The sequence below is a fragment of the Danio rerio genome, chromosome 17 (genome assembly GCF_052040795.2).
Source record: "Danio rerio strain M-AB ecotype USA chromosome 17, GRCz13ab, whole genome shotgun sequence".
Taxonomy (NCBI): Eukaryota; Metazoa; Chordata; class Actinopteri; order Cypriniformes; family Danionidae; genus Danio; species Danio rerio.
This window is the reverse complement of record NC_141037.1, coordinates 58,483,427-58,510,000: the sequence shown is the minus strand read 5'-3', so window position 1 is coordinate 58,510,000 and position 26,574 is coordinate 58,483,427. Positions and strand designations below refer to the sequence as shown.

The following is a 26,574-nucleotide window of genomic DNA, read 5'->3' as shown; positions in this document are numbered from 1 at the left end:
TTTAGTGTATCTGATGTAACCAATAAGTAAACACAGTTTAACTTTTCAAAAGGACATTATTAATACAGTTCTTCTAAAAAAATGCATGAGAAATCAAGTCTGCCATTTTTAAAATTCATTGCTATTCTCTCTCGAGTCTTAACAATGCTTTAGGCTAGTTTATAACAGTAGACGACGCTCTAGGCTAGTTTATAACAGTAGATGGCGCTCTAGGCTAGTTTTTAGGCTAGTTTTTAAACAGCAGATAGCGCTCTAGGCTAGTTTTTAACAGTAGATGGCGCTCTAGGCTAGTTTATAACAGTAGACGACGCTCTAGGCTAGTTTATAACAGTAGATGGCACTCTAGGCTAGTTTTTAGGCTAGTTTTTAAACAGCAGATAGCGCTCTAGGCTAGTTTTTAACAGTAGATGGCGCTCTAGGCTAGTTTATAACAGTAGACGACGCTCTAGGCTAGTTTATAACAGTAGATGGCGCTCTGGGCTAGTTTTTAGGCTAGTTTTTAAACAGCAGATAGCGCTCTAGGCTAGTTTTTAACAGTAGATGGCGCTCTAGGCTAGTTTTTAGGCTAGTTTTTAAACAGCAGATAGCGCTCTAGGCTAGTTTTTAACAGTAGATGGCGCTCTAGGCTAGTTTATAACAGTAGACGACGCTCTAGGCTAGTTTATAACAGTAGATGGCGCTCTGGGCTAGTTTTTAAACAGCAGATATCGCTCTAGGCTAGTTTTTAACAGTAGATGGCGCTCTAGGCTAGTTTATATCAGCAGATGGCGCTCTAGGCTAGTTTTTAGGCTAGTTTTTAAACAGCAGACAGCGTTCTAGGCTAGTTTTTAACAGTAGATGGCACTCTAGGCTAGTTTATATCAGCAGATGGCGCTCTAGGCTAGTTTTTAGGCTAGTTTTTAAACAGCAGATAGCGCTCTAGGCTAGTTTTCAACAGTAGATGGCGCTCTAGGCTAGTTTATAACAGTAGATGGCGCTCTAGGCTAGTTTTTAACAGTAGACGGTGCTCTGAGCTAGTTTATATCAGCAGATGGCGCTCTAGGCTAGTTTTTAAACAGCAGATAGCGCTCTAGGCTAGTTTTTAACAGGAGATGGCGCTCTAGGCTAGTTTATAACAGTAGATGGCGCTCAAAGCCAGTTTTTAAGCTAGCTTTTAACAGTAGATGGCGCTCTAGGCTAATTTTTAGGCTAATTTTTAAACAGTAGATGCCGCTCTGGGATAGTTTATAACAGTAGATGGTGCTCTAGGCTAGTTTATAACAGTAGATGGTGCTCTAGGCTAGGTTTGAACAGTAGATGGTGCTCTAGGCTAGTTTTTAGGCTAGTTTTTAAACAGCAGATGGTGTTCTAGGCTAGTTTTTTAAACAGCAGATAGCGCTCTAGTCTAGTTTTTAACAGTAGATGGCGCTCTAGGCTAGTGTATAACAGTAGAAATCGCTCTAAGCTAGTTTTTAACAGTAGATGGCGCTCTAGGCTAGTTTTTAAACAGTAGATGGTGTTCTAAGCTAGTTTATAACAGTAGATGGCGCTCTAGGCTAGTTTTTAACAGTAGACGGTGCTCTAGGCTAGTATATATCAGCAGACGGCACTCTAGGCTAGTTTTTAAACAGCAGATAGCGCTCTAGGCAAGTTTTTAACAGTAGATGGCGCTCTAGGCTACGGTATAACAGTAGAAATAGCTCTAAGCTAGTTTTTAACAGTAGATGGCGCTCTAGGCTAGTTTTTAAACAGTAGATGGCGCTCTAAGCTAGTTTATAACAGTAGATGGCGCTCAAAGCTAGTTTTTAAGCTAGTTTTTAACAGTAGATGGCGCTCTAGGCTAATTTTTAGGCTAATTTTTAAACAGTAGATGCCGTTCTGGGCTAGTTTATAACAGTAGACGACGCTCAAGGCTAGTTTATAACTGTAGATGGCGCTCTAGGCTAGTTTATAACAGTAGATGGTGCTCTAGGCTAGTTTTTTAAACAGCAGATGGCGCTCTGGGCTAGTTTTTAACAGTAGATGGCGCTTTAGGCTAGTTTATAACAGTAGATAGTGCTCTAAGCTAGTTTTTAACAGTAGTTGGAGCTATAGACTAATTTTTATGCTAGTGTTTAACAGCAGATGGCGCTCGAGGCTGGTTTTTAACAGTAGATGGTGCTCCAGGCTAGTTTTTATGCTAGTGTTTAACAGGAACCGCTGCTCTCAGCTAGTTTTTAACAGCAGGTGGTGCTATACGCTAGTTTATGGCAGAAGATGGTGCTCTAGGCTAGTTTTAATGCTAGTGTTTTACAGCAAACGCTGGTCTAAGCTAGATTTTAACAGCAGGTGGTGCTCTAGGCTAATGTTTAACAGCAGACAACGCTCTGCAATGTTTTTTTCTTAATGAAACACACAGATGAATTGTTCCGCAAAAAAACTAGCAATGTGAGCTAACAAAACCAATATGATTAGTTTGGATTTCATGTGTACTTTAAGAGTTTTCTTCACAGATCCTCCTGCTGATCTCTATTAGAATAATACACAATGCATTGACGCGTTTACCTTGCCAGCGATGGCCACAGGCCGGTCGAAGATGCCATGCATGCCCAGGATGGCAGACTGTGGCGGGTTGATGATTGGAGTCCCGAACATGGAGCCGAAAACTCCTCCATTGCTGATGGTAAACGTTCCTCCATCCATATCCTCCACAGCCAGCTCATTCTTACGGGCCTGTGGGTGAAAAATAACACCAAAACTAATCAGAAAGGAACAAGACTATAAAAATTAACCCAATACAAACTAGGATTTTTTGCAGCCAATACAGACGGCGATTACTTCTCATGCTGATTCTGATTCCAGTGATTTATAAATCCATATTAACAGACTTAATTAATTTAGCTATGTTTATTTATTTGTTATTTATGTTATTTATTTTGCTGGTTCAAGTCCCGGCTGGGTCAGTTGGTGTTTTTGTGTGGAGTTTGCATGTTCTCCCCGTGTTGGCGTGGGTTTCCTCCCGGTGCTCCGGTTTCCCCCGCAGTCTAAACACATGCGCTATAGGGGAATAAACTAAAATGCCTGTATTGTATGTGAGAGTACGGGTGTTTCCCGGTGTTGGGTTGCGGCTGGAAAAGCATCCGCTGCATAAAACATATGCTGGATGAAATGTATTTTATCTGAAGAATTGTTTGAAGACTATGATATTAAAACAATTCAAAATAAACCAACTAATTATTTAATTCTCTTCAAACAGACAACAAATGTGGCGATTCGGCCGGTCATAGCAAACTGTTGTTCTGAGATATAATTGTCACAGAAATTGTTGAAATAAGCGATATTATTAATATTTTCAGATTTGATGCCACTGATTATATAACGATTACATTAGAAAAAGACAACAATTCAGTGGATTTACTACACACACACATTTCTAATCATAATAGTGTTATTAACTCATCTCTAATAACGGACTGATTTTATCTTTGTCATGATGACAGTAAATAATATTAAAGATATTCTTCAAGACACTTTTATACAGCTTAAAGTGACATTTAAAGGCTTAACTAGGTTAATTAGGCAGGTTAGGGTAACTAGGCAGGTTAGTGTATAACGATGGTTTGTTCTGTAGGAAAAATATAGCTTAAAGGGGCGAATAATATTCACCTTAAAATGGTGTTTAAAAAATTAAAAACTGCTTTTATTCTAGCCGAAATAAAACAAATAAAACTTTCTCCAGAAGAAAAAATATTATCAGACACACTGTGAACATTTGCTTGCTCTGTTAAACATCATTTAGGAAATATTTTAAAAAGACAAAAAATAAATAAATCAAAGGCGGGCGAATAATTCTGACTTCAACTGTACAGATTGGTTGCAAACAATTTATATAGGCTGAATTTCAACGACTAAATTAAGCTGAACATTACTACATGTCATTTAAGTATATATATAACTATATAATCTGCTGCCACTTACCTTAAAAAAATTTTGTAAATCCAATGATTCATTTTTTCAGTCTAATCAACAGCATAATAATGCAAACACTTTTAAGAGACCAAGACTTTTCTTACTTACAGTTATTTAGATTCTGAAATTGGGCGTTAAAAAGGTCTAATTATGCATGCACTATTAAACATCATGTTAGGTCAAAATCAAATTATAGACATTGACATCGGTGAAGTAGAATGTACATGTCACTAAAAATGACTTCAACGTTATTTGTGAGTTTGTAAATATTTATTGCATTAAGGTCATGTACAAGGTGATATATTAGAGTCCCAGTGATGATAATGAACTCTTAAAAGACAAACCGCAGCACTTTTCAGAAATTAGACGGCTTTATTTTCCCATCAAATCGTCGCAGTAAGCGATATTATTAATATTTTCAGATTTAATCCCACTGATTATATAACGATTACACTAGAAAAAGACAACAATTCAGTGGATTTACTACTTTTTGTTTTCCAAGTGGTTGCAAAAATGTATATGGGCTGAATTTCAACAAATAAATTAAGCTGAACATTACGACATGTCATTTGTTTAAGTTCAGCCTATATAAATCGTTTGCAGCCACTTACCTTAAAAAAAATATAGTAAATCCAATGAATCATTTTTTCTGTGTAAACAACAGCATCATAATGCAAACACAAAGAACTCTCACTTACTGTTATTTAGATTCTGAAATTGGTTGTTAAAAAGTAAATGTCCAATTATATACACTATTAAACATCATATTAGGCTAAAATCCAACTATAAACTTTGACACTGGTGAGGTAGAATGTAAATGTCTTTATAAAATGGTGTTATTTGTGAGTTTGTAAATATTTATTGCATTAAGGTCATGTACAAGGTGATATATTAGAGTCCCAGTGATGATAATGAGCTCTTAAAAGACAAACCGCAGCGTTTTTCAGAAATTAGGCGGCTTTATTTTCCCATCACTTGACATTAGGCTTTACCAACGACACCAGCGCTGCTTTTTTAGGTCGTGTCATATTTATCTAAATAAAGATTTCTGGTTAGCTGCTCCATTTGCTGCTAAATAAGCAAGTCTTCAGACACATCCCCTTTACATTTAGTCATTTAGCAGACACTTCTGTCTGAAAGGCATTCAGCGATTCAGCAAGAGGCAACACACATAACAAGTGATGATTATACAGAGGAAACTCAGAGAATTAAGTGCAAGACGCAAGAGGGGGGAGAGTTTTTATAGAGAGAGAGTTTCCACAGGTGGTTTGTCAGGCCCACTCACCTGTGTGAGGCACACTTCACAAATGCACAGCGTGTTTATATTGACTATTTGCAATAAAGTGTCTGGTGCAAATGTAAAAACTGCTGCAAGTGTCAGAGATGAAAGAGTGTTTTCTACAGGTGGTTTGTATAACCCACTCACCTGTGTGGGGCACACTAAGTATTAATCATGTTTTGAGACGCGCTCACCTTCTCTCCCAGCTCATTAATGGTCTTCTCGATGTCTGCGAAGTTCATTCCCTCCACACCTCTGATCACCGGTACCACCAGACCCTGCAGACACACACACCACACACACACTTGCATTATACACACACACTATGGCACATTTGCATATTATTAACTTATCTGCATATCATTATGCTCATAAACACACACACTCAAAATAAACTCATTTATACAAACACACACACACACACACACACATTCAGACACCCATATACACATTTTCATATCTGCATATCATTATGCTCATATAAACACACTCAAATACACACACACACACACACACACACATTCAGACACCCATATACACATACATGCATACCTCATTATTAACACTCTAACAATACACACACACACACACACACACACACCCATATACACATGCATATTATTTGCATATCTGCATATTATGCTCATATACACACACACTCAAACACATTCATACACACACACACATTCACTCATATTCAGACACCCATATACACATCTACATTTGCATATTATTTGCATATCTGCATTTTGTGCTCATATAAACACAATCGAATACACACAAATGCACTCAACTACACACTCGTACACACACAAATACACACTCATATATACACGTACTCACAAGCTGGTGTTCACTGGTGACTCTGGTCAGAAATAAATGTGCAGGATTTTACCTTTGGTGTCGCCACCGCCACACTGATGTCCACATAATCCCGATACACGATCTCTTTGGTTGTGTCATCAATGACTGCACAGATCAAAACAAGCTCACTGAACAGCACTGAACAACTCAAAAATTGCCAGAAAACTTTATAACAAGCTATAAGGAAACACAAACAACTTAAAAACGCATGAAATATTGAAGTAGAAAATGCAATACAGTCATTTCAGCATGCTTTAATCACTCTGTTGTACTCTATTTAGTGTGTGCTTAATAGTACATAAACTCCACTTATCCAATATCCTTAAAATAATAACCTGGTGACATTTATTCCACATTATTATTCAAGAATTTTATTTTTAGGCTTCACGGTGGCTCATTGGTCAGCATTGTGGCCTCAATGCTGAGAAGAAGAAGAAGGTCGCTGGTTCGAATCCCAGCTGGGGATTAACTGCATTTAATATGTTTAATGTGTTTTATATATTTATTTTTAAACTAATTGAGCGAGAAACATTTAAACAAAAGACTAAACATGGGTGAAATCACACTACTTGCATTTGATATGTTGATGTTTTTTGTTTGTTTCATGCTAATGTGTTGAATTTATTTATCTTTAAACTAAAGCATGAAATATTTTCACAAAAAGAGCTCATATCAGTGAAATGACAACTGCATTTAATGCTGTTTGTTTTTATTTTATGTCTAATATATTTCTTTTTAAATGAGATGAGCATGAGGCATTTTCACAAAAACACTAAACATCAGTGAAATTAAGCATTTGCATTTAATATGTTTATGTATAAAAGTTTAGACTTTCAACCCTAACGTGATGCGAGCGCCACACTCTCGTCTTTAACGCACACATGCAGCAGTTTTGATGGATGATCAGTGGGTTTTGGTGCACATTTAGCACAGTGATGTTGTTTAAGAGTCTCCACTGCTGACCCTCTGGGCAAATATAGACACACACACACACACCAACTGCTGAAAGTGTGTTAAACGCAGATCTCGATGTAGGCCAAGCCAATGAGGTTGGGAAGGAAAGAGAGGAGGGGGGCGACAGAAAACTAATCTGCAGAACGAGTCCTTTAGACGACCACTAAACCACAAACCCAAACCAGAAGCTCAATCTGAAGAGGCCAGACGCTCGGCTCCACCAGCACACCTCTCTGTGTGTGTGTGTGTTTTAAGTATTTACAGCGGGTAAAGTAAGTACTGAACTCATCATTCATTTGCAAAAAAAAAAAAAAAGAAAAAAAAGAAAAAAGGTAAGTCGCTCAAACTTTGAGCGAAGGAAATTTTAAGGAGGATTTTTATTGTTGCCATATTACACAGTCCTAATAAAGACTATTCTAATTAAATTACCCAAAAATGTGTGTGTATGTGTGAGCATATGCGTGTATTTGAGTATATCCAGCAGGTATAATGAGTTATTAATAGGGATGTAACGGTATTGTAAATACCGTCATACCGCAATATTAAATTTTTTCGATATTACCGAAGTCGCATGACTCGGTAAAACTATAGGTCTTCTGAGAAAATTTGCTCAGGCGAATGAAGCGAACGGGAGGTAGCTGAAACTTCATTTCCCATCAGCCCCGGCGTGGCCATAATCCTTTGCGGTCTGTTGTCGCTACAGATCCAGTAATGCGGAAATGGAGTGTGCTGCTAGTAGCGGAGATGAAAAAAAGATGGAAATGATCGAACCTAAAGCGGGTGTTGTCGCCGCGCGCGTGCTGAATAGCGGTGCTGTCGCGCGCGTTCTGATCAGCTGTGTTGTGGCGCGCGTATTGTAAAGCGCCGAGGGGGGGTTGAGCGCGCATACTCAAGAGAGGTGTTATCGCGCGCCTACTGAAGGGCTGGACTGGACGGAGGTTGTGTCGCGTCGCGGGGGCACATTTGATCGTTTTGGAAGGGCATTTTCTATCCAAGACTAAAAAGGGCATGTGCACTGCACAGGTTGAGCCCTATGTGGGGGAAAGACAATGACAATGCACAACGTTACCCACTGCTGTCAACCTGGGCCAAGTCATATCTCTCTTGTCCCAGAATCCTCAGTCCCAAATGAGAGGGGTTTTTTCTGTTGCAGGGGACATTGTAAATACCCAGAGATACCAGCTTTTACCAGATTATAGTTATAAGATAATTTTCCTTTAAACCCATCTCTATCTAAGTGAGTGATTAAATGTTAAATGTGATGAGTTTTTAACAATACTAAATTGAAACTTTTTTTTACATGGTTTAATAATTTTTTTTTATTAAAATTGAAGTTCCTGTTTCAAAGCTAACAGATAGATGGCTAATTTGTATGTCATTGACACTTTTGGCACTTTTTTGGAGTATTTTCAAAAGTTTTTTTTTTCCTGTAAATGATTCAATAAATACCGTACCGTGACATTCATACCGAGGTATTACCGTACCGTGAAATTCTGATACCGTTACATCCCTAGTTATTAACATGTCATAAAGTTACAAAATAATAAAACATAAATAAAACATATAAACAATAAAAACATAAATATCATAAAACATAAAAATCGTGAATCAATTTTATTTTTTGCCATACTGAGCAGCCCTACATTTTTAATTAAATTAACTAAAATTACTTTAAATTTAAATTACCTAAAAAAATAAATAAATAAATTTATATATATATATGAGAGAGAGAGAATATATAGAAGATATATAATATATATATATATATATATATATATATATATATATAATATATATATAATATATATATATAATATATATATATATATAGATATATAATATATATATATATATATATATATATATATATATATATATATATATATATATATAATATATATATAATATATATATATATATTATATATTATATATATATATAATTTATATATATATATTATATATATACATATATATTACATATATATATATATATATATATATATATTATATATAATATATATATATAAATTACATAATAATAACAACATATATACACATACATACACGTGTGTGTGTGTGTGTACTTTCAGTTAAGTAATTTAATTTACAGTACCTACTCCCATCAAACACTTGTGTGTTTTTATGTGTGTGTTCGCGCAAGTACGAGTCTGTGTGTGTGAGTCTGCATCTGTGCGCAGATTTGTTGAGTGTGCATTTGTGTGTGCATGTTTGCATGCTCATTTGAGTGTGTAACCCCGCCAGTCCTACAACACCCAACTCACTCCGAGCTGGGATCGAACCTGCAACTCTCCGCATGTTAGTCAGTTGCTCTAACAAGGAGGCTATAGACCATGGCCTCTAGCGTCTGTTGCTGGAGCACCTCTTATCCCTCATTCACACGGGGCGTCAGCGTCATACGCTTGACTGAAGGCGTGTCTGAAGTTGGGGCTGAAGCGATCATCATAGCAGCGTCAGCCAATGAAATTCAGTCAGCAATAGGCCACTGTCTAGCTGGTGTATTTGCATACAGCGATCTGATCTCCATCGGCGCTTGAAAAGTTGAGCTAGTCCCAACTTCTGCAGCAAACAACGCCTCTGAAGCAGCACCGACGGATCCACAATGTAGTTCAGCAATGCCTAACATCACCCATTCAAAGTAAATGGCAAGCGTTGACGCTGATGCCCCGTGTGAATGGGGCGTTAGAGGTCAGAGAAGTGAGGTATACCTGCACAGATCTTTAGTAGCTGGCCTTTATTACGTACGTGTGTGTGTGTGTGTGTGTGTGTGTGTGTGTGTGTGTGTGTGTGTGTGTGTGTGTGTGTGTGTGTGTGTGTGTAGACACGTACCAGCATTAACGGCAGGCTGGTCTGTTAGAGCGTAGGCTGCAGCTTTGACGAAGGCAGACATGAAGCCCAGCTTGATGCCGTGTTTCTTCAGGAAAGCATCTTTATAATGTGTCCTCATCTCTGTGATGTTGCTGAAATGGCGGAATAAACACTTATCAGACAAGCACACCTCCTTCACAGTCTCAATCATCAGCATCATGCAAGAGGCACAAACTTGTCAGGGGTGAAAAAGGTGTATTCAAGCCCAAAATGATGCATTCCCCTGGCAAATTCTGACTTAAAGTTACTCTGAAGTAACCAGCAAGTTTTTATCTGACTGAAAATGAGCCAGGCTTTTTCCAAAAGATAACAAGACTATGTACAAGAGGCATCATTGTGGGGGAAAAAAAGTATTCCTCAGCTTTTATTTACAACTGAACAAAAACTTTGGGTACATATGATTAGCATTACAGGGGGAAATAAGTATTGAACATTGTCATGTTTTTCCTGGGATTAACATTTCTAAAGCAGCTGCTGACATGGAATTGAACCAGAGTTTGGTAAAAACCCAAACAATACAGACAAAAATAAACCAACACACAAAAACCTGAAGAAATAATGTGCAATGACAATCAAACGACACAAGGATAATGTACTGAACTACTGAAATGTATTTAATTCTTTAAATAAAAGGCTTTTATTGGTGCTGTCAGCTTACAGACGCCTCTCATATGGAGAAAGAAGCATCATGCATTGCTCAGGTGTGAGTTTCTCACAGACTTCAACAGTTTGTGTACATCTTGATGCTTCTGTGGGTCTCGTCTATCAAATCTGAGCTTTATCTGTATTCTCAATTGGATTCAGATCAGGTGATTGGCTGGGCCATTCTACAGCTTGATTTTCTTTCTCTGAAAGCATCTGAGAGTCTCCTTGGCTGTGTTTTGGATCATTGTCTTGCTGAAATGGTTTCATCTTCATCCTCCTGCTATTGTAGATGTTGGACTGAAGCAGCTGATATTCATTTACACTGAGGAACGGTTGCTGAAGAACTACTGAGAGATTTCAGCTGCTGTCTGGGCTTTCACTGCCAAACTACACCTCCCTTTCTTCATGTGTTCAACACTTTACCCTGCGTCATTTCATTTTATCACACAGAACTTCATTTGTAAACTCATTTGATTCGTTTTATTTGCATATAAGGATTTGTTTTGGTTGTTACCAACATTCGGAGTGAAAACTTCAAGTCAACGTCACCTTTAGAAATATGTTTTCTGAGGAAAATAAAATGATGGCTTGTTCAATACTTATTTCCCCTGCTGTATATATATTGTGTATATATATATATATATATATATATATATATATATATATATATATATATATATATATATATATATATATATATATGGGCGATTCTTAAAATAGTGAGCACATTTTGCATCTCCAAGATAAATCTTCTATTATTTTTCAAAACCAAAACTTTTTAAAAATATTTCGAACAACACAAATAACATGAAGATGTCAAAAAACAAAACAAAACACTGTGATGACAGACTTTAAGCATTTTACAATCAGCAAAGCAACATTTCAGTTGTTTGACAATGTGCTGAAAACATGTGCCGCGAGCTAGGCATGGGACGATAACCGGTTTCAAGGTTTACCGTGGTTTGGAAAAGTCAAGGTTATAAAACTGCTTATTTGTAGAGCAGAAGTCAATGATTTATTTTAATTATTTAGCCTGAAACGTTTACCGTTTTAAAATATTATAAATGTTCCCTAAATATGTATTTTCTCATATGGGGTTAGGGTTAATGTTTTTTACCCAGACATTTGAAAAGAACTTACTTTAGAGCAGTAATCACAATACCGTGATACCATGAAACCGTGATATTTTTATCCCATTAATGCAAAGTCCCTAAAACACACATTTATATTGTAGACTTTATTTAGTAGAGAGTTTAAATCATACTTTGTGCATTTTTTTAATTGAATATAAAGTCTATCCTATTCAGCTAGATGGATAAGTTCATCAGGGTTTCTGCAGGTTTACAAATCTAAAACTTTAAGACCTCTTAATGCCATTATGAATGACTATATGGCTATATTATGACTATAGAGCTAAACCATTTACTATAAAGGGCTAGATCATAAAGATTTATATTTAAAAATACTCCAATTAATCAAATAATACTTAAATAATGTGTCAAAACAAGCAAACCAAACATACAATGTGTTTTTCAATACAACCTATAATAAACTAAATGTCAACAAGATAAAACAGCCAGTCCAGGTCAGCGTCTTCCCCACATATGGTCTATAAACACTTACAAATGTTATAGTGAGGAAGATAATTAAACCATATTGGTAAATAGAGTTTTGTTAAAAGATGGATTGTTGGTGACTGCATTGGCGCTGACCTGATTGAGTAAATTAAGAGCTACAAGTCAATATTTCAATGAATTTAAGACTTTTTTAGGCCTAAAATTTAGTTTTTGATATTTAATACTTCAGGACCCTGTGGAAACCCTAATTTATAAATTCATGCACATTTCTCTTAAGCATTGCTTTATGAGATAATCAAAACCGTGCATCAAAATATGTGTATGGAAACACCACTAGTGAAGTTTAAACCACCAAAACAGCAGTCTGGGATGTTGTGCACAGCAGTCTGGCCAGGTTTCTGAGTGAAAAGGGCCACGAGACCGTAATTCTCTATTTTCCTGTCTCTAACACCGTTTATCCTCTCCGGTTTCTCCGCTAACGTGATTAGGACCGTCCCAAGACACGCGCTCTCAGAGAAAGGAGAGAAGACGCGATAAAAATCTTCACTTTCCACAGCCTTCAAATCTTGTTGGCCCGTCATAATAGCCCATATAGCGCTGGTGCGTCTCGCGGACATCTCAGGGGACGTCCCGACAGTCTTCCTGAAGCACATCGATGCCAACACGATTAACAGGAGAACACCAACCCCCCGACCGATGAAAGCCGATCCGGCCATTTGCGCTGGGGAGAAAATCCTCAAAGTGTCATCTTCAGGCCCGGGCGAGGGAGCCGCTGGACATTAACGTTTCCTTGTAAATTAATAAAGCCCATTTTGCCCTTCTTATCTTTGTTTTGACCAACATTAGGACCAAATATTTACATTGCGCGCTTTAAGTGCGGATCGGGTTGCAGAAATCTCTTCCTGTAGGCCAGATTCCAATCTATAACCGTTTTTGGACGGGCATTGCAGAGCTTCTAATCGGGTTTGGCCAATAAGCACAGTTTTCACAAGGCTGTCGGCAAGCTGTCATGAGTATCGGTGGTCTGCACTGAGGTAGCCTCTTCAATAATACAACATATCGTGATGGTCAACATGTATTATATTGTTATAGAGGCCACTTCAAAACTATACTCAATAGCTATTTATTAATTAAAAGCCACCTGTGATGCAAAATCAACTTTTGGAAGCTGTTAGAACAGAAGTGTGTGTTGTATAGTGTGTCCACAGTCATATTGGAGTGATAAAAACACGACAAGTCTCTTAAAATTTCCTGATGTTAAAAATAGGATCCAAATCCCAGTGATTTTAAGGCTGACCGACCTGATGGAGTGCGGTTCACCGCTCACCGAATTGATTGACAGGCATGTATTAACCTGTATCCATAGTAAGTGCATGACTCATCATTTCAGAAAGGCTTGAATAAACTCCTCCACAAATACACCAAATACCCTTACTGTGGTGTTTTGACTCATAAACTGGATCTCTGCTTCCTCTGTGTCAGTCTATCACTGACTGCTGTTTATCTGACGCAGCAAGAGACACTTGAGAACCAGCTCCCATCAGTGTCGTCAATTTGGCAACCTGTGCTCGGGTTTGTTTTGAAACAGGTGTGCAATACCTAGATCAACCACTGGGTGTCAAACTTACATACTGCACCTTTAAAGAACGGTTTTCTGGGAGAGAAACAAACCTCATATCGACTTCATTGAAGGTGGTCAGCATGGCACAGGTGTTCTGCGCTTCCTTCAGCCGCTGAGCGATTCGCAGTCGCATGCGGTTCATCTTCACCTGAGAAGCAAAAACATTCATATTCAATATTCTTTGCTTTGTATATTGGACTCATATGCACAGTTCACCCACAACTCTGAATATGTCAAAATAAATAGGTCTAGAAGGGATACAGCATCAATATAGCATAATGTTGGAGCCACTGTACAATTTTAATTAATATTTATACTTTACTGTGAGGGTTAGACAATAATAATATGCAATTTAATAAATAATATGAATAATACCTGGTATAGTTACTGTTTTGACCTTACTGTGATGGTTAGGTTTAGGGTTAGGATAGGGGTTGATGTTAATAAAATATAAGTAATGGGCAATTTAATAAATGATATAAATAATTCTCAATAAATCCAGCCGCAGCTGGAACAAGTAACGAGATAAAGTTTTCCACTACATCGATCGCGGATGTTTGGTTAAATTAGGCGGATGTAAACAGTGTAGAAAAATTATAATAACTATAAAAAGAACGTGTCACTAAATATACTTAGACGGCCCGCCCAAGTAAAGTATATGTGTGGCAAGCACTAAGTCAGACTAAATAGTATAAACTTTGATTAGCCGTCTTGTTTGTAATCTTTGGCAGAACGCCTTCCATTTTTCATCACCGCATTATCTGATGACTGAATAGCAAATGAATCATTCGAATGATCGTTCAAATGAATCTAATGAATCATTTAAAGCGGTTCTTCTAAACCAAATGATCCAGTCTAGATGCAGTTAACTGTGCATGCGTGACTTAGAACTTTCGGTTTTGTTTTGTTTTTAAATGCATAATGTATAACAAACGGTTGTGTATTTAACAAAAACAAGTTATTTTGAGTCATTCAAGTCAAGTACAAGTCAAGGGCCCTATCATACACGCGGCGCAGTGTGGCGCAAGGTGCGGCGCAGTTGTCTTTTGGTAGTTTCAGCTTGGCGCAAGAGTCGTTTTGAGGCGTTGCGCTGTGCTGTTTAAATAGCAAATGCATTAGCGCTCATTTGTGCGCCCATAGGCGTTCTGGTCTATAAAGGAAGGCGTTCTGAGGCGCACTGCTGGCGCGTCGCTATTTTGAGAAACTAAAATAGATTGTTCATTAGACCAAAACAAACCCGGTCTAAACTCCAGCGCAGAGTTGCGCCTCGCTTACACACTGCTTAATACACACAAGAGAGCAATAGGCAAATATCTTTACATATGAAAACATGTAAATATTAAGGATATATATAGGATATAATAAGAATAGATATAGAATATAAATATAAAGGATTAAAATATTACAAAACATTATTTTCTAGCCTACATAAATATGAAAAATCACTGCTTTTATGTCTTCTTCATCTCGGGAGGCTTTTTCAGTTCATTCATAACAGTTTGCTTTTGTATAATGTTATTATTATTAGCAGTATTATTTATTATATCCATATTTATATTTGTTTTATTAAAAACAAGCTTAGATTTGCCCACCTGTCAGGTTTTAGACCATATGGGGCACAGCATGTGTTTTAGGATATAACTCAGGTTTTTGACCCCACTTCATTATTATTGTTCATTTATTCATTTGCTGGAGATTAGAGCTGAATTTAGAAATAGTTTAGGAAACGAATATTTGCGCTTAACAAATTAAAGTATTTATTTATAGACTAATTAATGTCTGTGCGTAAAGGTTTCCCTATCCAAGAGCGAAAGTGAAAGTAGATCCATTATCTCTCATTGTCACGCAGTAGATGCTCTGTTTAACTGTTTTCTGTGAACTGTTTGCTTGTGAAATGCTCAGTTTTTCCACTTAGACTTACTTTGCGTCCTGTAAATAGTGAATGCGCTCTTGGCGTGACGCAGTTGACTCTTAAAGGGAATGGGAGATGAGACTCTGATTGGTTTATTCTCAAAACACACCTATAACTCATTAAGAAAATAAACTCAACCCTTTTAGACCATGCGCCTTGGCGCAAGACAGATTTTCCCGTCGTTAAATTAGCAAAAACGCGTTCTGACACGCCCTGAAAGCGTTTGCGCTCTGCGCATGGACCCTCAAAATAGAGCCCTTAGTCTCAAGTCATGACAGTCAAGTCCAACTCGAGTCTTTTTTTTAGATATTTGTCAAGCAAGTCTCAAGTCCTAAATTTTGTAACTTAAGACTGATTCATGTGACTTGAGTCCCTCATCTCTGCTACAATCTGTTTCGTTTGAATGAATCTTTATATGCATGTAAAATGTGTTTAGTTAATGCTCACACAGCAATAATGTGAGAGCATGTGTTTGATGACGGACAGAAAAGAACACAACTAACCTATATTTAAGTATACAGACATTCGTTAAACTAATTTCCATGACTTTTCCGAATCTCTGTGGGTTGTTCAGTTTTTCCAAAACTTTTTTCAGGCCTGGAAAATGCCAAGTCAAAATTCCATGACTTTTCCAGGATTTTCATGACCGTATGAACCCTGATCACATATACGTAATACACATTTTAGAAGCAATTAATCTTCGCCCAGCAGTATTTCTTTTATTTCTTAAACTTATCATATTTTAAATTTCTTTTATTCTTGTTTGTGTAAAACACTTTGAGATAAGGTTATGTATGAAATGTGCTATACAAGTAAACTTGCCTTGACTAAAGCAGGAATTTGCCTTCAGAATACAGAGACACCTAGCTGTATGCAGCTGGAGAATGAAACATGGTGTAGTGCTGACTGAGTGGCTGTGTGTGTCTCACCCTGTGCTCTGATCGGGGAGCTTTAGCTCCAGTGTCTGCAGCAGCAGCAGCAGGAGCAGCAGCAGTGGGTTTGATGGCTGAAACTACAACAACACACACACAAACTCTCAGTTCCAACCTGAATGAAGAGCTCAACCTCATCTCAACTGCATCCATCTCCATCTACAGCACCAAGACGCCAGAAAAGACAGACAAATAATAAAGTAGATTGAGTGTACTTCTCATGTGAGCTGCACTGACCTGGTTTGGCCTGGATGGGCTGGGCTGGCACAGCGGGTACAGGAGGCATGCTGGAGGGTATGGGTCCACCCGCAGGGGCAGCAGCAGGGGCAGGGGCTGCAGGAGCAGGGGTCTTTGCTGCTGGAGGAGGAGCCGCCACCGCTGCTGCCGTCTTCACCGCTCCAGCTGAAACAGTTCATCACACCACAGCTCAAACCACTGCACAAGCTCACGTTTACAACAACAACAACAACAACCATCACCACAGCCAGACCACACTGCAGTTCTGACGCTGGGTATTAAGGAGATGGAAAGTTTTAAAGGAGGTTTCTTCAACACTTCAAATCTCAACAGGGGGGAAGGGGTACTGTTTTTAATGTCAGCTAGCCCACTAAATATAACATCGGACAAATATGGACATGAACAAAAATTCATGTCTACATGTGAACAAAGATTCATGAATTCATACATTTTAGATTGTAAAAATGAAGCTAATAACTAAAAACTTGATTAGTTATCAATAAAATAAGTTTAATAATAACAACAAATAATAATAATAATAATATCAATAATAAGAATAACAACAACAATAATAACAACAACAACAATAATAAACAATAGCAATAATAATAATATCAATAATAATAATAACAATAATAACAACAACAATAATAATAATAATAATAACAACAATAACATTATTAATAAACAATAGCAATAGCAATATTAATATTAATATTAATAAATAATAGCAATAATAATAATAATAATAACAATAATAATATTAACAACAACAACAATAATATTATTAATAATACTAATAATAAAAATGATAATAATAATAATAATCATATTAATAAACAATATCAATAATAATAATAACAATAATAATATTAACAACAACAATAATAACAATCATATTAACAATAGCAACAATAATAAAAATAACAATAATAATAACAATAATATTATAAATAATACTAATAAAAAATAACGATAATAATAATATTAATAAACAATAGCAATAATAATAATAATAATAATAATAATAATAATAATAACAATAATAATAATATTAACAATAACAACAACAATAATAACAATAATATTACAATAACAATTATAATAACAACAATAACTAATAATAATAATAACAACAATAATAATAATAAAAATGATAATAATAATAATAATCATATTAATAAACAATATCAATAATAATAATAACAATAATAATATTAACAACAACAATAATAACAATCATATTAACAATAGCAACAATAATAAAAATAACAATAATAATAACAATAATATTATAAATAATACTAATAAAAAATAACGATAATAATAATATTAATAAACAATAGCAATAATAATAATAATAATAATAACAATAATAATAATATTAACAATAACAACAACAATAATAACAATAATATTAACAATAACAATTATAATAACAACAATAACTAATAATAATAATAATAATAACAACAATAATAATAATAAAAATGATAATAATAATAATAATCATATTAATAAACAATATCAATAATAATAATAACAATAATAATATTAACAACAACAATAATAACAATCATATTAACAATAGCAACAATAATAAAAATAACAATAATAATAACAATAATATTATAAATAATACTAATAAAAAATAACGATAATAATAATATTAATAAACAATAGCAATAATAATAATAATAATAATAATAATAATAACAATAATAATAATATTAACAATAACAACAACAATAATAACAATAATATTAACAATAACAATTATAATAACAACAATAACTAATAATAATAATAATAATAACAACAATAATAATTATTATTATTATTATATATATCTTTATCTTTTGACTGAACAAAATTAACCAAACCCAATAACACAGCCATACACAGCCAATGAAGTTAATAAATAAACACTTTTAAAGTGTTACCAGTTAAAACTCACTTTTTATTTACGGTTGGTTTGAATATCGTTAGACCCCTAGTAATGGTTATATTGTGCTGAAAGCAGAAGGAAACGTGTCTGACCTCCTTTCTTGAGCTTGAACAGAGGAGTTCCTCCTTCCACTTTTCCTCCATCAGGAACCAGCAGCTCCTCGATCACTCCTGCAGCCGGAGAGGGGACCTGCACTGACGTCTGCCACAAACACACACTAAAGTCAACACTGCACAGACACACTACGTCAAACTATGAACAAAACTGCAGTGTGTTCCCCTCCGGCAGAGATTAGGCCTGTCACAATAATCAATATATGGACTTATGGCACGTGGACATCACCTCAATCCTTTTTGGTGATGCAATAGATTTCGCCTTTACACAATTCTAGCAACATTTTCTATTAACATCTCTATTGGAGGTGTCAGAGTCAGTATGTTTCAAAAACACTATGGTATTTACTATACATTACTATAGTATATTCTCATGTGGGTGTCTCACGACTGAATATAGATCTGGCAGCGGATATCGCAGCCTCTGTTACTTCATCGTTAACATTTATGAGTATTTATTTAGGATATGCGTTCCACATTCTGACTCCAATACCTGATTATTAAACTGTTAAAATGACTATGACTAAATGAATTATTCTTAACAATAAAATAAAATAATATTATTTTAATAATAATAAATAATTATTATTTAATAATGATTATATAATGTTATTTAATGAATAATTATTTTAATAATAAAATAAAATAATAAAAGGAGTGTACTTGCATTGTGATGTTATTATATTACCATTCTGGGATTATATAATAAGCGGCATTAAATGGTCTTACAATGACAATAATATCTGTATAATATCTATATAATATCTATATATATATATATATATATATATATATATATATATATATATTTTTTTTTTTTTTTTTTTTTTTTGATGCAATATATCGTATGACAAAAAATAGGTATTATGAAATGGCCTGGCACAGCTTCATATAAACTAAATATCCTCATAATTCTGACTCTTTCATTGCCTTTGCATTTCAGAATTGTGACACAGCAATTAACAAATGTGTGTGTGAGTTTGACAATATTTACATATAAATAATTATACCTTTTTATAATTATTATTAATAATGACAATAATAAATGTAATTATCATGTTTCATTAATAATTAACAATAACATTAAATATGAATACATAAAATTACATAAAAATCTATAAATTATAATAATAATAAACACTTTTTACCTTATCGGTCTCGATTTCACAGACGACCTCATCCTCAGCGACTGAGTCTCCAACAGCTAAACAAACAAACAAACAAACAAACAAACAAACAAACACACACACACACACACACACACACACACACACACACACACACACACACACACACACACACACACACACACACACACACACACACACACACACACACACACCCAGATGAGACCTTTTTTTTAAAACTTTAACATGTAAAGCATGAATAAGCAGCGATATCTCAAAGATTATGCAAAACTGAGTCAATTAAAATTTGAATTTGCATATGCAAAATAAAGCACAGTACTGTCCTTATTCTACAATGTGGAAATGTGCTCGTTTTCAGAATATTTTAGAACTTCCTAGTCATTTCTCCCATAGGCAATTGAATGAGAATAATAAACGGCAGAAAGCGGTCAAACTCTACAAACAAGTGTGTTCATGACTATACAGAAAAACTAGAATAATATCATGAGAACAGATCAGTTTGCAACATCAAGCAGAAAAACGAGATGATTTTAACATCTAAAAATGAATGGAAGTGAATGAGGCCTGAAGCCTCGAACCAAAAAGATTCACATAGCTGTGTCCACTCATACACAAAGAATAAGGTGAATATTAAAATAAATAAATCTTTACATGTATAGTTCACCTAAAACTGAAACTCGTGTCATCATTTACACTCTCTTATTCAAAACCATTATGAGTTTCAATCTTCGGTTAAAGACAAAAGAAGATATTTTGAAGAATGCTGGAAACCGGTAACCATTGAGTTCAATAGTATTTATTTTAGCTGCATGTCAATGGTTACACATTTTCAGCTGTCTTCAAAATCTCTTATTTAGTGTTCAACAAAATAAAAAAACACTTAAGGTAGCGGCATGGGGGCTCAGTGGTTAGCACTGTGGCCTCAGAAAGAAGGTGGCTGGTTCGAGTGCCTACAGGGGCTGTTTCTGTGTGGAGTTTGCATGCTCTCCCCGTGTTGGCGTGGGTTTCTACCGGGTGCTCCAGTTTCCCCCACAGTCCAAACACATGCGCTATAGGAGAATTGATGAGCTAAATTGGCTTTAGTGTGTGAATGTGTGTGTGAATGTACTGGGTTGCGGCTTGAAAGGCATTCACTGCGTAAAACATATGCTGGAATGGTTGGTGGTTCATTCCGCTGTGGTTACCCCTGAAAAATAAGTCACTAGGCCAGAGGAAAATGAATGAGCACTTGAGGTTGTGCATATAGTGAGGACATTTTGATTTTTGGGTGAACTATCGCTTTAATTGAACTCATATTTTTACTAATACGTTTAAGGCTTCAAGATTAATTTATAGCGTCGATTTATTGAAGAAACAAGGAAAAACACGTAGCCTTCTTACCTTTCTCCCACCTGACATCTCCCTCTGTGACAGACTCCGCAAACGCTGGGGTTTTTACTGTAATGACTTCATTCCCTGCAAACACACAAGACATTTAATGACTGTGCTGTGCACGAAACAGAAAATATCTTCAACACTTTAAAAACAATTTCTTTTATTTAACGGAAACGGCTATTTTCACAGCAGAAACATTTCATTGATAAATATACGATTAAAAACCCACCATCAAAAAAATGAGAAAAGTATGACTGCAGAGGGGTTTAAGAAATCATCCAAAGAGATATTCAAGTGCCACCAGGTTCAACGTTAAGGATTTTTTCTACTGGGCCGATTGGGCCAGTGGTTGAGATTTATTACTTGCCCTGCCCAAATTTTCCCTGACCCTACCAAAAAAAAAAGTTAATAGCTATTTCTTAGCCACATATTTTAAATAATGTGGCAAAATAATGTCTGTGAATCTAGAATGTAAACATTTTAAAAATGCTAATAAATGTATAATAAGCAAAATTCAAAAGAGCAGTATGGAAAATGTGCTGGTATTTTATTGCAATTATAAATTATTATTATAAAAATGGCTTGACAAACTGATATATGATATATATACACTGATGTATGTATATATTTATATATTTATATATATATTTATATATATATATATATATATATATATATATATATATATTAATTAGATATGATTTATTAAATAATTAAAAATATATTAAATAATATTAAAAATATATCAAATTGAAAAAACGTAAAAATTACTTTCTGGGTTTATGGTCCCTTTAACCTCTTATTTATTTATAACCTCTTTTTGTTACATGCATTTATCTTTCTCTTTGCTATTTGGGCTTATTGGAACCTAATTAGAATATAAACCTAAGCATCATCTTTTGATATGATGTACTTTTAGAAAAAAAACTATGTCAATATATGTGGACTCGTGGTCCAAATTTACATCAAACACTTTTTACTGATTTTTTTGTAATGCATATTTAACATAGAAATTTGACTACCAGAGAGTAAAAACAACATTTTTCCCCCCATTTTGAACAGTTTAAAATAGGGTTTGGGACATTTGATTTGTTGCAAAACAGTTGCAGGATGGCACTGCATGTCTGTAACAAAATATAAAACATTCAAAGTATTTTAAATAAACACTTAAGAGCTCAATGTGCTGTCCACGTATGTGCACACTCAGGCCCTACGACCGTCAGAATAAAGAACCGTCAGGAAAAAGGTGAAATGCTACACTCAGATGTCAGAATATCATGTAGCGTAGAGACACTGATTCCACAACTCATTGCATGTTAAATATTTGCAGTCATTTATGACAACCCTATAATAAACGGCTGTCTGCTTATTATTTACCTTATATTATTATTACAACATGTTTATTCTGAGTTGGATAAAGATAAATATTGGTCACACTTTACAATACATTTTAAATAGTTCATGTATTAGCTTACATGAACTAATATACTAGTACAGCATTAATCATAGTTCACGAAGGCATGATTAAAATCCAAATGCATGCTTGTTAACATTAACATTATGCACTGTGAGTAACAATAAACTTCATTTAACAACAGACTTGATTTTTCATTAATGTTAAGAAAGACGAGTGACGGCTGTAATAAATGCATTGTTAATGTCAGACCTCAGATAAGAGCACACAAATGAGGTTGTGCATCTGTAACACTGCATATCTCTGTAAAGACGCAGTGTGTGTGTGTGTGTGTTATACATACTGTGAGCGGCTGTGGTCTTGAAGTATCTGATCTGATAGACACTAGAGCGGGTCTCACACCTCCTGAAAAACACACAGTGTGGTGAGATCTTACATTTTATCCACATCCATAGGAAATGTCAGAGCTCAGAGACACTCACGGGCTGTTCTGGAAGCTGACACACTGACTAGCTGCTATACCTGCGGGAAAAATCCGACACATGAGCAAGTTTGTTTGCACTGTCAGAATGAGACGGCTACTGTACATTAACAAAAACAGCTGCTGAGGAAAAAAAAAAACAGGGATGCGCCATTTATCACATATCATATATAATTTCATATACCTAATCATATATCCCATCATATCTCAAATAACATATAATATACCAAATCATACCATTTCGTATATATCGACTCATATATATCATATCTTATCATATATATATATATCACTTCCTATATAAAATCATATCAGCTATATAGGTTTTGGGTAGGATTAGGGACGTTTAATAAAAACTCTACTTTATAACAACTAAAAAAGCAGTTAATATTACAATAATAGGCAGTATTAATGGCGTTAATCGTGACTAAAGTGTTACCATTGTGACTAAAGTGTTACAGTGTGCAGGTTAGTATGTAGTGCAGTTGACAGAGTCTCTCAGCTCACCTGATGTAGCCCGTCTTGCGAGAACACTGTTACCCTGAAAGAGGAAGATGAAGACATTAATGCATCATCAACGATCAAAATAACAGCACTGATCAGCCTATAAGCACTGACTGAATGAGAACACAAACATCAGGGCCAACGTTCAACCTGATAATCTTCACAAACAGCACAACAATTAATGACGTCAGTGCATATTAAACGGTTATGATTATTACTGAACCGATACCGAATTGTCCGCGTCTGCATAGCGGTGCACCGAAGAAACTATTAATTTTGACACCCATAATTTCGACTAAATCCAGCCATAAAGAAGTCCGTTTTGGGTAGGCATGGGCCAGTGTAAGATTCTGATAGCCTTGGATAAAAATATCCCGGTTTCACCCTACCACGGTATTGTGATCACTGCTCTGAAATATTTATTTTTTAAATGTCTGGGTAAAAAACAAGAGCTTTTATTTCCTTTTGAAAACAATATATTGTATTTTTTGAAAGATTTATAATAGTTTGGAGCAGTAAACACATCAGTCTAAATAATTAAAATGAATCATTGACTTCTGCTGTCTTCATTTTTTTCAAAAACACTGATTTCTTTAATTAAGTTTTGGATTTTTTTCTGCTGGAGATACTGTTGTCCTAAAAAACAAACAAAAAAGTGTAAATAAAAAAACTTAGACAAAGCTACAGAAAATTTTGGTGGTATTATAACCTTGACTTTTCCAAACCTCGATGTGCCAAGAAAACGGTTATCGTCCCATGCCTAGTCCTGACCCCAAAACAAAAACCAGAATAAAATATATATACATTCAAAACAAAAACCCTGAAGCACATCAGCATGTAATGGCAAAGCTTCAAACACAGCCACAGGCCTTTCCTGAAGGTGACTGAAATATCTGCGCCACATGATCCATCTATGTGCTCCATGTCAGAGATTCACACGTGCTGCAGGGTCAACACACACCAATACTACATCTGAGGACTTTGACATACAGACGAATGAACTGTTCAGCCTTTGCTCCTCATGCACTTAAACATGAGCCGTTCCCTGATCTACTCTTACAACAGCTAAATAGACAAGATTTATAAGGGCTGCACGATATATCGCAAAAGTATCGTTAGCGCAAAAATAGTATACACAATATATGTGTGATAAATTACCTTTATTTTATGCATTGGTTGTTTATCTAAATCTGACCAACCAACTGAAGTCTTATCTTTAGCCCCACCTCGTCAGGACTTGCTGTTCTGCTATTGGCTGGAGCTGAACCCAACGCTGAAAATAATAGGCGGAGTCGAGATGACAGAAGAAGATGCCAACAGCCAATCAGAGTCAGGACATGTGCTGCAGGATTTCAATCATTCATAGTGCTCTAAAGGCGAAATATTTGAGTTTTTTGGTGTGAATTAGCGTTAATTAAATGTTTTGATGTTAAAATAATTATATAAATGAATGATTTTAAAAACATAGCTAATAAAAATAGCATTTTTCTATACGGAAATATTATATTGTAAGAAATATCGTTATCACAATACTCAACATTAATATATTGCATATTTTCCCATTATAGCTCTAATATCTGTCTATCTATCTATCTATCTATCTATCTATCTATCAAATTAAATTGGAAGCACTAAAAATGTCTTTAAATATTAAGTCTGAAATTGCATGCGTGACTTCAAAACAACATTAGCACTATTTCATTGAATGTAAACAATGTTAGTGATAGTCATCGGCTGCTAATATGATTTAGAATTTGCAAACAATCCTTTTCTGGAATCATATCAAGAAGGTGAAAGTCTGAATGTGTGAATATAAAACCAACTTCACCCAAACCATTAAAAGCATGAGAACGCGCAAGAGGAATACAAACCGAGCAAACACACTGTCATTACACAAGTCAGAACTCATGTAAATGTAGTGTGCGCGTTTTCACAGAGGACCGATCACCAGGTAAACTTTAGAAGGGATACAGCTGCAGATACCCTGTACAACAATAATGAATATTTACATTACTGTGAGAGCTGGGTTTAGAGTTGGGGTTGACATTAATAAAATACGTTTTATGGATAATATAATAAATAATATTAGTTATAATTGCTGTTTTCACATTACTGTGATGATTGGGTTTAGAATTGGGGTAACTTAGACATTAATAAAATACAATTAACGGATCATTTAATAAATAATATGACTAATACTCGGTATAACGACTGTTTTACATTACTGTGAGGCTTGGGTTCAGGTTTTGGACTAAGGGTAGACGTTAATAAAATACATTTAATAGAGAATTTATTAAATATTATAAATATCACTCTTTAACTACCGGCCGCAGCTGTATCCCGTAAAGCAGCAGCCGCCCAGCCGGATGGTCGCTCTGACAGCAGCCGCTCCTCTGTGACCTCTCGCCGGTGTCCAGTGCGGCTTTACCGCGTGTCAAACAGCTCATGTAGCACACGGAGCGCCGGTGTGTCCGTCATGTGTGTGTGTTTATGTGTGTGTGAATACTCTGTTGCTCGAGTGTGTTTATGTGTTGCTTGGTGTGTGTCCTGCTGCCCTTGGGCCCGCGCGCGGCCTACCAATGCCGTTACCGCGCGCGCTCCCGGTCCCGTCACGTCTCTTCGAGGAGCGCGGCGCTCCCGCACACACGTACCTGTCTCAGGGCGGTGATCGAGCGGCCGAGGCTCCGGCTCAGACAGCGGGAATGACACAACATGTCGTCGGTGAACCGCGCGCACTGCAGCTCTCACGGCACAGC

General features: G+C 35.6%; 1 protein-coding gene across 1 annotated transcript in view; it reads right to left on the bottom strand.

The window, feature by feature from the left end:
- The window catches only part of dlst (dihydrolipoamide S-succinyltransferase), a 27,314-nt gene extending 740 nt beyond the window's left edge, over positions 1–26,574 (bottom strand). Inside the window, 14 exon segments of the mRNA NM_201487.2 lie at positions 2,524–2,691; positions 5,401–5,484; positions 6,102–6,175; positions 9,874–10,004; positions 13,806–13,903; positions 16,597–16,679; positions 16,837–17,001; positions 18,877–18,985; positions 20,046–20,101; positions 21,426–21,500; positions 23,177–23,238; positions 23,316–23,355; positions 23,822–23,855; positions 26,470–26,574. Of these exon segments, the coding sequence (NP_958895.2) occupies positions 2,524–2,691; positions 5,401–5,484; positions 6,102–6,175; positions 9,874–10,004; positions 13,806–13,903; positions 16,597–16,679; positions 16,837–17,001; positions 18,877–18,985; positions 20,046–20,101; positions 21,426–21,500; positions 23,177–23,238; positions 23,316–23,355; positions 23,822–23,855; positions 26,470–26,532 (1,242 nt within the window). The 5' untranslated portion in view covers positions 26,533–26,574.